General features: G+C 35.3%; 1 protein-coding gene across 11 annotated transcripts in view; it reads right to left on the bottom strand.

Annotated features, from left to right (window-relative positions):
- Positions 1-13,998, bottom strand: part of ANKHD1 (ankyrin repeat and KH domain containing 1) — a 126,761-nt gene that overhangs the window by 85,909 nt on the left and 26,854 nt on the right. For all 11 annotated transcript variants that reach the window (XM_059917252.1, XM_059917255.1, XM_059917253.1 and 8 more), the window contains exons 2-7: positions 10,804-10,957; positions 6,612-6,768; positions 5,743-5,890; positions 4,865-5,012; positions 3,244-3,477; positions 640-734 (exon numbers count right to left, since the gene is read on the bottom strand). In XM_059917252.1, the coding sequence (XP_059773235.1) occupies positions 640-734; positions 3,244-3,477; positions 4,865-5,012; positions 5,743-5,890; positions 6,612-6,768; positions 10,804-10,957 (936 nt within the window). The remainder of the gene's footprint in view (positions 1-639; positions 735-3,243; positions 3,478-4,864; positions 5,013-5,742; positions 5,891-6,611; positions 6,769-10,803; positions 10,958-13,998) is intronic.

Genomic DNA, 13,998 nt, shown 5'->3' with positions numbered 1-13,998 from the left:
GTAGCCTTAAAAAACAAAGGAAATTCTGACATATGCTACAACACGGATGAACCTGAGGACATCATGCTAACTGAAATGAGTCAGTCACAAAAAGACAAATATTGTATGATTCCACTTATATGAGGCACTTAATGTAGTCAAAATGATAAAGATAGAAAGTGGAATGGTGATCATCAGGAATAGGAAGAAGTGGGGAATGGAAAGTTGCTGTTTAATGGATACAGAGTTTCAGTTTTATAAAGATGAAAAGAGTTCCGAAAATGGATGGTAGTGATGGTTGCACAACATTATGAATATACTTAATATCTCTCAAAAATAGTTAACATGGTAAATTTTATGATATGTGTGTTTTACCATAATGAAAAAACTGGGAAGAAAATAAAAGTACATCAGTGTGTTGAAAATGACATAGCCAAGCCTGCCTTTTGTATGATTTCCTACATTAACAGATTTACCATCAAAAGATAAACAAAACATCATACACTTCCCCTTCCCTCTCTGATAATGTACAAAATATTCAAGATCTTTACCATCTCATAATAATGATTTTTCCAAAAGAATAAAAATAATTTTCAAAAGCTGAAACACATATGACCCTTTTTTCCCATAAAATCTCATGTGAGTGCAACTTAAAATTACCATGCAAGCCTCCATTAAGGCAGTGTGCATCTCATCTGTTTTGTGCTCTTGATCTGCACCAGCATCAAGCAGAAAGCGAACCATATCCAAATGGCCTTTGAAAAAAAAGAACACAAATTTTAAAACTGTATTTCTCAAGAACTATCGATTTAATATATAAGTATTAAAATAGGGAATCTTTTTCTTTCAGGTGTCTATACAAAAATTTACAAGAGAACTTATTTTGCGTTCAATAAAGAAATCAATGACAATTTTACAAAGCCAATCCAAAATAATAAGCAGGCTCTCGTCAAGGTCTTATCTAGGTTTTAAAGATTGAATTAGTCCAAAGCACGTTAATTCAAGTAAAGCAATAAAGTAATAATACGTATTCTTTGATTTACTCTGTATAAAATATAAATCAAAACACTGAAATCAAATAGAATGCCAGGTAAAGTATGTTTGGATCATATTTTTCAGAAAAAGAGCTTTAAAATAATAACCATAAACTCACTGTGGCAATGAGCAGGCAGAGAAAACTCCATTCAAAATAATTTCAACCCTCTTGATACATTTAGTATATAAAAAGCCTTACAACAGTTGACAAGAAAAAGACAAACACTCCAGTAGAAAAGTGGATGAAGGACATGAAATGGTAATTCAAAAAAAGAAGTGAAAATGAATATTAAACTGATGAAAAAATATTAAACCTTCCTACTAAAAAACTGCAAATTAAAATAAGACACCATTTTTTACTATCAAAATGGCAAATATTAAAAAGAATGATAATACCCAGTGTTGGTGAGGGTGTAGGGTGGGGTAAAGGGCACTCTCAAACACTGTTGGTGGGAGTGTAAATTGGTTCAACCTTTCTAGAAGGCAATTTGGCAATATGTATCAAAAGCCTTAAAAATGTCCATACCCTTTGACCCAGCAATTCCACTTCCAGGAATTTATCCTAAGGAAATAACCAGAGATTAGGCAAAGATGTCTGCACAAGGATGTTATCACAGTGTTTTTAATAATAGTGAAAAACTGGGAACAATTCGAGTGTCCAACAATAGGCAATTATGGTGCATCCATTTGATGTATTTGGCAGAGATTGCTAGTTTCCTACCCAATATACATTCTCTTATTTTTCCTTAATAACAGAACTCCCGATTTCATCTCAGTGGCAACATTCCTGACTAAAAGACTACATTTTCCAGCCTCCCTTGCTGGGAGCCAATGAGATGTAAAAGGGACTTATAAGGCAGAACTTCTAGGAAGACTCCTTAAAGGTAGCTTACTAAGTTGGAAGGCATTCCTCATTTTGCCCTTACCCTCTTCATCCTTCCTAGAATATGGATTGCTGGAGCCCTAGCTACCATCTTTGATTATAGGTAGTAGGTAACCTTGAGAATAGAAACCACATACTAAGATGGTGGAGCAGAAAAACAGAATGCTGAGATCTTGATAACAATGGAACTGCCTTATTAGCTCTAGATAGCCTATGCTTGGAATTGTTTTATTTATTTTTTTAATCTTTTTTATTTTTTATTTTTTTAGACCACGCCACACTGCTTGCAGGATCCTAGCTCCCCAACCAGGGATCGAACCCAGGCCCTCGGCAGTGAAAGCGCAGAGTCCTAACAACTGGATGGCCAGGGAATTCCCAGAATTGTTTTCTATAAACAAGAATAAGCTTCTCTTTTGTTCAAATCATTATTAATTTAGGTTTTGTGACATATGCAGCCAAATCTACTCCTTTTGAAATAGTGAAATACCATGTGTCTATCAAAAGTTGTATTACAAAAATACTTATTGAGATGGGGATATGTTCATGATGTATTGCTAAGTAAAATAAGCAGACTATAAAATAGTGTTAGAGTATGATTGTTTAGTTTTAAAAATGTATATATACAGTTGACCCTTGAACAATGTGGGGGGTTAGGGTGCAGTCAAAAATCGATACATAACTTCACCGTTGGCCCTCCGTATCCACAGTTGCACATCCGAGGATTCAACCAACTTTGGATTGTTTAGTACTATAGTACACACTTACTGAAAAAAGTCTGTGTATAAGTGAACCTGTGCAGTTCAATACCATGTTGTAAGAGTCAAGTGTATATATATTTGTTTATAAATGTACTTAAAAAACAAACTAGAAGTAAATATACTAAAATATTGTTTACATGCTTTTTAAATCTTTAGATGGTAGCATTACATGTCATTGTAAAACTTCTTTACACTATTCTGTGTTTTTCAGGTTTTCTATATCAAGTGTGATTATTATTATTTGAGTGTGTATTATTTTTAAAATAAAGGTAGGAAAAAATCATATAAAACAAAAGTTATTAAAGAATGGAAACCCTCTAAGTCTGTGCTAAGAGTTTTGGTTGACCTTATAGCTAGTTGAATAAATTTGAATTAAAATAATAAAAAAACATATACTATGAAACTATACTTTAGGAAATACACGCTAAAATGGACTTTCTGTATAATCTCTTAGAAGCTAGATAATTTTATAGCACAGGAAAAGTATAAGAAATATAAAATTAACTCAAATACTCAATATTCAAATATTTAAATATTCAAAGTTGCTATGAAAAAAACCCTATAAACATATATATATTTATAGAGTACCTTTGTAGCATGCAAGTGTAAGAGCACTTTCTTTGAATTCGTTAGAATGAGTGTTGATGCCTGCTCCATGATCTAGAAGAACTCTTGCAACTTCCACATGACCTGCACTGGCTGCTTCCATTAAGGGGGTATGTCCATTTTCATTATGATCTTCTATATTTGCGCCTTCATTAAGTAGCACTTTCACAATGTCAACAAATCCTCCAGCACAGGCATAAGTTAGTGCAGTGTTTCCTAAAAAAGAACAAAAAGAAATTAAAAATTATGATAAAACTGATATAATTACGATTATACTACTGCTCTAGTTCTATCTCTTCAATTACCTTACATAAACCACTAGAACTATTATCTCATTTTTTTGTTGTATTGGTTAGAAGCATCATCTTAATTTTTTCGCTAATTAAAAGACTTATTATAAACAAACCAATTCATCTCTCTCCATATTTCCTTAGCTTGTACAATAAGATTAAGTGGCATCTTGAAAAATCACTTTCAACATATTTTAATATAAAATATTTTAATGTACCACTCAAAGTTACTGCTTTTTCTTTCAACACCGTACAACTTAGAAAACACTTAACATTTTCTTTCTATGTATATTCATTTCTTACTTTTCTTTTACCTCTCCTTTATCTTTACACATTTATTCGTTTAGTCTACATTTATGAGACCCAGGGAGACAGATATAAATCCCCCTCAGCATAATTCCTTCAAAAGAAAAATTTATTTAAAAGGTCATTATTCCCTGACTTGCCACTTATTCCTTTCCTGATTTTGTTTTGAGGACTTTTATTTATTAAAGGGAGTAGGGAGATGGTTTAACCATCCCAACAGTATGAGATTGAAGAAGACTGTTTTAAAGGTTCAGCAAGAAAACTATCATTTCAAACCCAATTTGTTCAGAATTCAACTGTTTAACAGTCTCAGACATGGAGGATATTAATATTACTATGACTAAGACAAAGTGGTCAGCAAAGTAACCTACAATCCTTTCTAAGAAGCCATGGTCATTTAAAAAATAAATTAGGCTACATTTAATATATACTTAATGGTATGGAAGACTGATATGCTTTCATTATTGAAACTGTATTTTAAACCATGTGCCTGCCTCACTAAATCCAAGGAATCTCATTATTAAATGTACACCTATAACTCAAGACAAATGACCGAGGCTTATAAAGAACCTTACTAGAGTAGCTTTCATGCTGCCACAGAATATCTCATTAGTAAATGCACTCTGTACACTTGACAGAAAAAACTCTATAGGGTTTTGACTCTCAGGTTAATCTATATAAGGGAGTTGTATTTAAATGAGATAAAAAATTGTGAAAGATACAGTTCATAAATTTGCCTCTTTGTACATTATATATCATTGTGGCAAAAAAGAAATTGTCCCCAGCAAAAAAACTGTCAATCTTGACCAAATAGAATGTAAGAGTGTTTCAAAGACTTTTAAAGATATCAAATTAATCTATATTTTACTCAGAGATTCTAAACAAGGGCTATGATTTTTCTGTATGTTTACAACCAGTTTTCCCTAGGAATCAAATTTTTATCTCTCAGGTTATAGTTATTTATATCAATTTGTTTTCCTCAAATTAACACATCATTTTCCACATACCTGTTGCAGACTGGGAGTTGACATCTGCATCATGAAGAAGTAATAATTTCACAATATCTAAATAACCTCCACTGGATGCTGCCATTAGGGGGGTTATATCTCCTTTATTCCCTCTGTCTTCAACATTAGCATGCATAGCAAGCAATACCTTTAAAACACATATGCACACAGAGAGAAACTGTCAATTCTTACTATTAATATTACTTCTAGAGAATATACTGAATCTGGGAAGATATTTAGAGTGGAGGCAAGGAAAAATAAAAAATAATCACCTTTTGGGAAAATATGCCAATGTTCACTGCTCAAAACACCCGATTAGATGTTATATTTTACAATACCATTACCTAGTAATCTTAAAGTAGGTAATCACATTAACCATCCAATTATACAATTTAACTGCTCCTGTCAAAGAATTAGTGTTATGCTCAGGATTATCTAGCAAGAGAACAGCAAAACTATACTCACAAGACAGAAACTAACTGGTAAACACATGGTTATTTCCCAAAATTGCTCTAACAGGAAAAAAAAAACAAACTAAAAGAGTTGGGATAATCTAGATGAAATGAAAATAAGTCAATATCTTTCATTATACTTGTATATTATTTCTAAAGGCAAGTTTAAAATATTATTATTATTATTTCTCTGTTTTTCTTATTCATTAGGACTATTTTTGAGTAAGCAAGCGGCAGAAAAAAACAGACCATGCCAAGTTGCATGTACAGACAACAAAAATTAATTATGTATCAGTTTCTATTTTACCTACTGCCAAAAAGGAAAGACCTTGGCCTCTAATGATAATTTCTTTTATTAATGATAAAAATAAACAAAACATCAAAACCCTTCCACAATTTTGATCACTAAAGATTATTTCTGCTTACTTGTGCTAATTCGTAATACCCGGCTGAACAAGCCAAACACAGCAGGCTTTCTCCTTCTTCTGTATGTTCATTTACACTTCTGCCTTCATCTAGCAATTTACGAACAGCATTCACATCCCCATCTGAACAAGCTTCCGCCAGACTGCGACTGAAAACAAAACCAACAAAAAAAGACTCAAGGTCCTATGATAACGAATTACATTAAATATATACAGTTAGTCATATATAGAAAAATGCTGATATGGTAAGAAGAAAATTATTTGAGTATTTGTTTGCAATACTAATTTTTCATGTATGTGAACCAAGCCAGAAAGGCAATAAATAAATATGAAAACAGCTGTCATTTTTATCTTTCAAAATGTCCTAACATACTGTCATATTAAATTTTAAATGAACTTTATACAGCATTAGATGCACAATTTTTTAAACTAATGTAATGATTCCCAAAGACATTTGGGATATAATCCTATGTCTTAAAATTTTATTTGATAACAGTGAGGTGACTAGATGAAATAGAAGGTAAAAATCTAAGTAAAATTTTTACTGCAGAATGACTAACAAAATCAGTGAATCTCAAACTTTAATGTGCATACAAATAGCCCATGTTTCTTGTTCAAAGGTAGATTCTGATTCAGTAGATCCAAGATGGGGCCTGAAATTCTGAATTTCTATGATGCTGACGCTGTTAGTCCATGGACCATATCTGAGTAACAAGGACCTAGATTATTGCATCAACAACCCATTTCATTTATTATTACTCAGGCAGTCAGTTTAGAGTTTCCTACTATAACCTTCAGAATAAGTAACTTCCTTAGAAATGAAAACCAGATATTGAATTGAATACCCAGCAGAAGTCATTAAACACATACGTGTCTACTTGTCCTGCATTGTGGCTGTTTTCCGCCCTCATCCGTGTCAGTGCAGCAGCAGCTTCATCCAGAGCACAACTTACTGAAGATGTCAGTCTTCGGAGTACCTCAGGATCTGCAAAGGCTTTACCATCAGCAGTTGACAATTTGCCAATTCCTTCAGTGTGCATCAATCAGTTCGGGGAAAGAAAAAGCATAAATGTGTAAACTGTAATTACATTTCTAAACACTATTCCCTAGGGCAAAATGGCATAATCTCCATTATGCAAGGCTGATAATTTCAATTTTGTCACTAATGTCAAAAGGCCATTGCATAACACCTATGTTTTACTCTTTTCATCTTTACAGTGCACATAATACTAATTTGTCCTCTACCTAACTCCAAACGTAACTTAACATGATGCTTACTGTAATGAATGAATGAGATTTCTATCAAAGTACAATCACAGCATAAGATCTCTAGTATAGGATCCTATCTATTTTCAGTAGTAATGAAGGGGCTATTCTGTAATATTACAACAAACAATCCAACAGTTTCTTCCTTTGATTGAACAGCCACCTAGAACCATTTTCTGGGGCAAGAGTGTAAATTAAAATAAATTAATTCTCATATTTAGTATTTACTATGTGCTTATGATGTGCCAGACATTAGGGGGACAGAAAGGAATAAGACATAGTTCCTGTCCTTACAGAGCTCACAATATGGTAAGTCTAAGTTGCCAATAAATCTTTTTCTCTAGATTCAGTGAGGAATCAGTGACTACTGCAACAAAATTTTGTTGATAATATCACCACCTGTTACCGCTGAAAATGAGAAACAGTCAATAAAATTTTATAGAACAAAAAAAAGGAAGGGGAACTTGCCCAAGAAGATAAAAAATATATTGTGATGCTATCCAATTACAACAGTATGATAGTATGATTCTTGCAAAGAAAAAAGATAATTCTATCAAGGATATATAATAGAGGCAAACAAAAAAAGAACTTAGATCATTTGTGAATTCAATATATGATAAAGGTGACATTTCAAGTCAGTGGAGATAGGAGGGCTTATTTCATAAATATTGTTCAGAAACTGGTTATTTGAAAATTAGGTAAGATCTCAAATTCACACCATTTACAAAAATAAATACCAGGTAGACTTAAGTGAAATCTGAAAAGTACTATTATACTATGTAGTCTTTTTCTATTGCTGATGTAGAGGAGGTTTTTCTAAGCATGAGACCAAATCACAAAAGCTATAAAGTAAAAAATTAGTAAATGTGATATTAAACATTTTTAATTCCAATAAAAACTTCTATATAATTAAAGACACCATAAATAAAGTTAAGGCAAAATAAAAACTGGAAAAATTAACACCCAATGAATTTATATCATTTATAAAGAGCTACCGCACAACTCATTGATAATATTGAATGAACACAAACTATGAAATTGACCAAAAGAAGACTGAGGAAAGCTGTTGATAGGAATGTATACTGGCATAAACTTGAGGGACCACTTTGATAAAAGTTATCAAAATTTTGAATGCAAAAATGTCCTCTGACCCAGCAATATCACTTTCTAGGAATCTGTCCTATGAAGATGCTTGCACAAGCAAGTAAAGTTATAGATATACATGGATATGAACTACAGCATTATTTGTGATATCAAAAAAATTGGAAATAACGTAAAAATCCTTCAATAAGCCATTGGTAAAATAAACTGTGGTGCATCCAAGCAACAGAATATTATCTTACCCTTTAAAGAAGGAGAAAGAGCAACATATCCTGTTATGGAAGGATGGCCACAATAAATTAAGTGAAAAAAAGAAAATTATAATTTCTATAATATGATCTAATTTCATTTTTTAAAAAATCATGTATATTCAAACATATACATGTATTTATATAACTACAAGGGAAAGTCTGGAAGTATATGTAAACCTTTACAATGGGCAGGCTTTACAATCTACCTAATACATTTCATATTGTTTTAGCTATTTTATATATTATTTATAATTTAGAAAAGACTTTTTAAAAATTCTTCTTAATTTTCTTAATTTTCTTTAATTCTTAATTTTCTTTAAAAATCTCAAAGAATCTTAAAGAAAAAAATATTTTCAACTTCAATTTTTTTGGTTAAAATAGCATTAAGAATTCTATCTTCTTAAGAAGCCTAGTAACGTCTAACACATTCTCATAATTGAAAACAATGCATAAGTCTTAAATGTTACAGGCTCAACACAATGTCCAAAAAGCAAATGAAAATACTAATGCACAAAAAGAAGTATTCATTAAGCCAACTGACTTGCACAGGGCTTCAAAGGAGTACATCATTTTAACAAACATCTGACAATTTCTTTAGATAAATATCATATCCAACAATGCCTGGAGTTTAAATTGTCAAAACACAGAAAATTTTAAAACTCAGTAATTTCTGACACCTCCTGGAAGACATGATTTTCAAGGTTTATTTTCTCTCTCACAGTATATAGGTAAGAAAAGCAAGCAATTCTAAGGTATCTTGTATAAGGTATAAATATATAAGTACTTATACTTAACCATGAACCTAAAGAAAAATGCTCAATGTACCAGAAAAGAGCCATCCCTGAGTGAGACTCATGAGGTGGCCAGAAAAAAGAGAAATAGGTTTAAAATCCTTAATTAGGGGTCTTGGAGTAGTACTCACAGTATGAGTGAAATGTCAGCCTAAACTAGAGAGGAGATGTACTATCACCAATAAACAAAGCTTGGTTTAGGGAAGGAAAGTAACTTAGTCCAGAGAAGACAAGGAGAAGAAAAATGCCTTTTCTCCACATTTCTCTCTGCTCTAAGCTGGTTCTAAAGCACAGGGAAAAAAAAAAAAAAAAATATATATATATATATATAGGGTGGCCATGGCACTCCTATTTCAGGAATCTTATATAGACTATCCCTAAATCACAAGTAGGAGACTCACAATAAATCCAAAGAAGGGAGGGACACCAAAGCAATTACTAATGTGATTTTTTTTTTTTTTTTTGGCCACACTGCACTGCCCTCAGGATCTTAGTTCCCCAACCAGGGATCGAACCTCTGCCTCCTGCAATGGAACCTTTTTTTAAAAAAGGTTTAAATTAAACCGTCTGCTCTAAAACCATCTTCTGCTAGATACTTAAATTGTTTTGTTCAATCTAATTTTAAGTTTCGGTCAGTTCCAAAAAGACACATTAGATGGACTAAAAGTCAATCTGCTATAAATTTTACCTATGCTTTTTCATAAGAGGAGAAAGTTAAAGGAATAAAAAGAATCATCAAAGTAAACACATTCCTAACATACTATATATGTCTTGGGACTTCACTGGTGGCACAGTCGTTGAGAATCCACCTGCCAATGTAGGGTACATGGGTTCGATCCCTGGTCTGGGAAGATCCCACGTGCCAGGGAGCAACTAAGCCCATGCGCCACAACTACTGAGCCTGCGCTCTAGAGCCCGCGAGCTGCAACTACTGAACCCGCGTGCCACAACTACTGAAGCCTGCGTGCCTAGAGCCCATGCTCCGCAAGAAGAGAAGCCACCGCAATGAGAAGTCTGCGCGCCTCAACAAAGAGTAGCCCCCACTCGCCGCAACTAGAGAAATCCCACGCACAGCAAGGAAGACCCAACACAGCTAAAAATAAATTAAGTAAATAAATTTTTAAAAAATGGTTAATGTTACTGTATAGCAGGGAACTATATTCAATACCTTGTAGTAAACCATAATGGAAAAGAATATATGTATGTGTAAAACTGAATCACTTTGCTGTACACCTGAAACTAACACAACATTGTAAATCAACTATGCTTCAATTAAAAAAAAAAAAGTTAGTGTTGAGCTTAGAAATCACTCACTGAGAACTTTCAACCAAGAATTTTTTAAACATAAAATGTGAACATTTTCTTCAGGAAATTTAAAAAAAAACAAATTCTACAGATTTCAAATTTTATATAATATATATAATTTGGGGATAATCTTTTATAACTTTGTATAGAGATGGAGTCTTGGGGGTTTTTTTTTTGTCTTTCTTTTTTTCCAACCATGCCATGCGGATTGCAGGATCTTAGTTCCCCTACCAGGGATCGAACCCATGCCCTTGGCAGTGAAAGCGCAGAGTCCCAACCACTGAACTACCAGGGTATTCCCTGGAGTCTTTTAAAAAGATGAAAAAGAGAAAACAAAATATAAAGTACCTGCTGCTTCCAGCAATGCTTCTAGTCGTGCCTGTGTCTCTGGATCCACAGTGCGTAAGTCTGCTCCTTCTGCAGTACTTGATAAGAATATCTCTGATGTTGTTTTCAGCACCGGGTTATCCAGATCTTCTTGGTCCAAAATAAATGATTCAACCTGTTTAGGAATTAAAGATGCAATATCCATGAAGCTGATCTTAATATTGTTAGAATAACAGCAATTTAAGGTAATATGACTTCTGATTTGGAATTCAAATGTAACCAAATAAATTATTGTAGAAACAGGGGGTTATGGGGAGGGACTTTGAGGGAGCCTCCAGACTATCTGCTTATCTTCAGACACGACTACAGATATAACCCAGACACACCAGATTCAAGTTTCCTGGAGAGCAATGAATCTTCTGTGCCTACCACAGAGCCTGAAAAGCAGCATTTTTAAAATGAAACAAGTACATCAACATAGCCCCTAGGAAGATGTATGCAGGAGTAGATAGCAAAAAGGCTAGATAGCATAAATAGGCCATTAAAGTATCGTTTCTCCTCTCTTCCAATTAATATATTCAATTCTGACAAACTAAAGAAGATTTAATCCACTGTCAAATATCCTAAGTGCTCTAGACAGGAAAACTCTATTAGGTTAGGAATCATAGCCATTTGTTCACTGCTCTATCGTCTGAGCCTATGAATACCTTGTACATAGTAGTTATTCAATACATATTTGTTGAAATGAATACTATAAGCAAAATCAACTTACGAAAATAAACATGCAACCCTCTAATTTCAAATCAAGTTAATTCTAAATTTTCTTACCAAATAAAATATGCACAACCTTTCTGGGAAGCAATTTGGAAATGTATATCAAAATGCTTTAAAAAGCACATGCCGTACATCCCTGGTGGTGCAGCGGTTAAGGATCCGCCTGCCAATGCAGGGGACATGGGTTCGAGCCCTGCTCCAGGAAGATCCCACATGCCGCAGAGCAACTAAGTCCGTGCACCACAACTGCTAAGCCTGAGCTCTAGACCCCGAGAGCCACAACTACTGAGTCTGAGTGCCACAACTACTGAAGCCCACACGCCTAGAGCCTGTGCTCCGCAACAAGAGAAGCCACTGCAACGAGAAGCCCGCACACTGCAACGAAGAGTAGCCCCCCCTCACTGCAACTAGAGAAAGCCCATGTGCTGCAACGAAGACCCAATGCAGCCATAAATAAATAAATAAATAAATTTATTTTTAAAAAGCACATGCCCTTTGACCCAGTAATTCCATTAAAAAAAAAATCTATCCTTAAAAAATTATCTGAATGCCAGACAAAAATGTGCAAGAATGTTCATTGCAGCATTAATTAAAATTCCAGAAATGAAGTGAAAAAAACTACAATAGGGGATTTGGTAAGTACGTTTTGTACATTCACAGAATGGACCACTATGCAGTGATTAAGAACAATGTGTTTGAAGCATATTTAATGGCATAAGAAAACAGTCATAAAATTAAGTGAAAACCACAAGATTTAAAACAGTATGGACTCCCTCTTGCGAGAGCACCAGAATCACAACTGGCTGCTGGACAATCATTGACAGGAAGACCCTGGACTTCACCAAGGAGGATACCCCACGTCCAAGGACAGAGGAGAAGCCACAGTGAGACGGTAGGAGGGGCGCAATCAGAGTAAAATCAAACCCCATAACTGCTGGGTGGGTGACTCACAGACTGGCGAACACTTATACCACAGAAGTCCACCCACTGGAGTAAAGGTTCTGAGCCCCACGTCAGGCTTCCCAACCTGGGGGTCAGGCAACGGGAGGAGGAATTCCTAGAGAATCAGACTTTGAAGGCTAGTGGGAATTGGATTGCAGGACTTTGACGGGACTGGGGGAAACAGAGATCCCACTCTTGGAGGGCACACACAAAGTAATGTGTGCATCAGGACCCAGGGGAAGGAGCAGTGAGCCTGGGGGAGACTGAACCAGACCTACCTGCTGGTGTTGGGGGGTCTCCTGCAGAGGCGAGTGGTGGCTCTGTTTCACCGTGGGGATAAGGACACTGGCAGCAGAGGTTCTGGGAAGTTCTCCTTGGCGTGAGCCCTCCCAGAGTCTGCCATTAACCCCACCAAAGAGCACGGGTAGGCTCCAGTGTTGGGTTGCCTCAGGCAAAACAGCCAACAGGGAGGGAACCCAGCCCCACCCATCAACAGTCAAGTGGATTAAGGTTTTACTGAGCTCTGACCGCCACAGCAACAGGGAGGGAACCCAGCCCCACCCATCAACAGTCAAGTGGATTAAAGTTTTACTGAGCTCTGACCGCCACAGCAACAGTCAGCTCTACCCACCACCAGAGCCTCCCATCAAGCCTCTTAGATAGCCTCAACCACCAGAGGGCAGACAACAGAAGCAAGAAAAACTATAATCCTGCAGCCTGTGGACCAAAAACCACAGTTACAGAAAGATAGAGAAGATGAAAAGGCAGAGGGCTATGTACCAGATGAAGGAACAAGATAAAACCCCAGAAAAACAACTAAATGAAGTGGAGATAGGCAACCTTCCAGAAAAAGAATTCAGAATAATGATAGTGAAGATGATCCAGGACCTTGGAATAAGAATGGAGGCAAAGATTGAGAAGATGCAAGAAATGATTAACAAAGACCTAGAAGAATTAAAGAACAAACAAACAGAGATGACCAATACAATAACTGAAATGAAAACTACACTAGAAGGAATCAATAGCAGAATAACTGAGGCAGAAGAACGGATAAGTGACCTGGAAGACAGAATGATGGAATTCACTGCTGCGGAACAGACTAAAGAAAAAAGAATGAAAAGAAATGAAGACAGCCTAAGAGACCTCTGGGACAACATTAAACGCAATAACATTCGCATTATAGGGGTCCCAGAAGGAGAAGAGAGAGAGAAAGGAACAGAGAAAATATTTGAAGAGATTATAGTCGAAAACTTCCCTAACATGGGAAAGGAAATAGCCACCCAAGTCCAGGAAGCGCAGAGAGTCCCATACAGGATAAACCCAAGGAGAAACACGCCGAGACACATAGTAATCAAAGTGGCAAAAATTAAAGACAAAGAAAAATTATTGAAAGCAAAAAGGGAAAACCGACAAATAACATACAAGGGAACTCCCATAAGGTTAACAGCTGATTTCTCAGCAGAAACTCTGCAAGCCAGAAGGGAGTGGCATGATATACTT

This window comes from Balaenoptera ricei, chromosome 3 (genome assembly GCF_028023285.1).
Source record: "Balaenoptera ricei isolate mBalRic1 chromosome 3, mBalRic1.hap2, whole genome shotgun sequence".
Classification (NCBI taxonomy): domain Eukaryota; kingdom Metazoa; phylum Chordata; class Mammalia; order Artiodactyla; family Balaenopteridae; genus Balaenoptera; species Balaenoptera ricei.
Note: the sequence above shows the minus strand (reverse complement) of the source record. Positions and strands in the feature narration are given on the sequence as shown.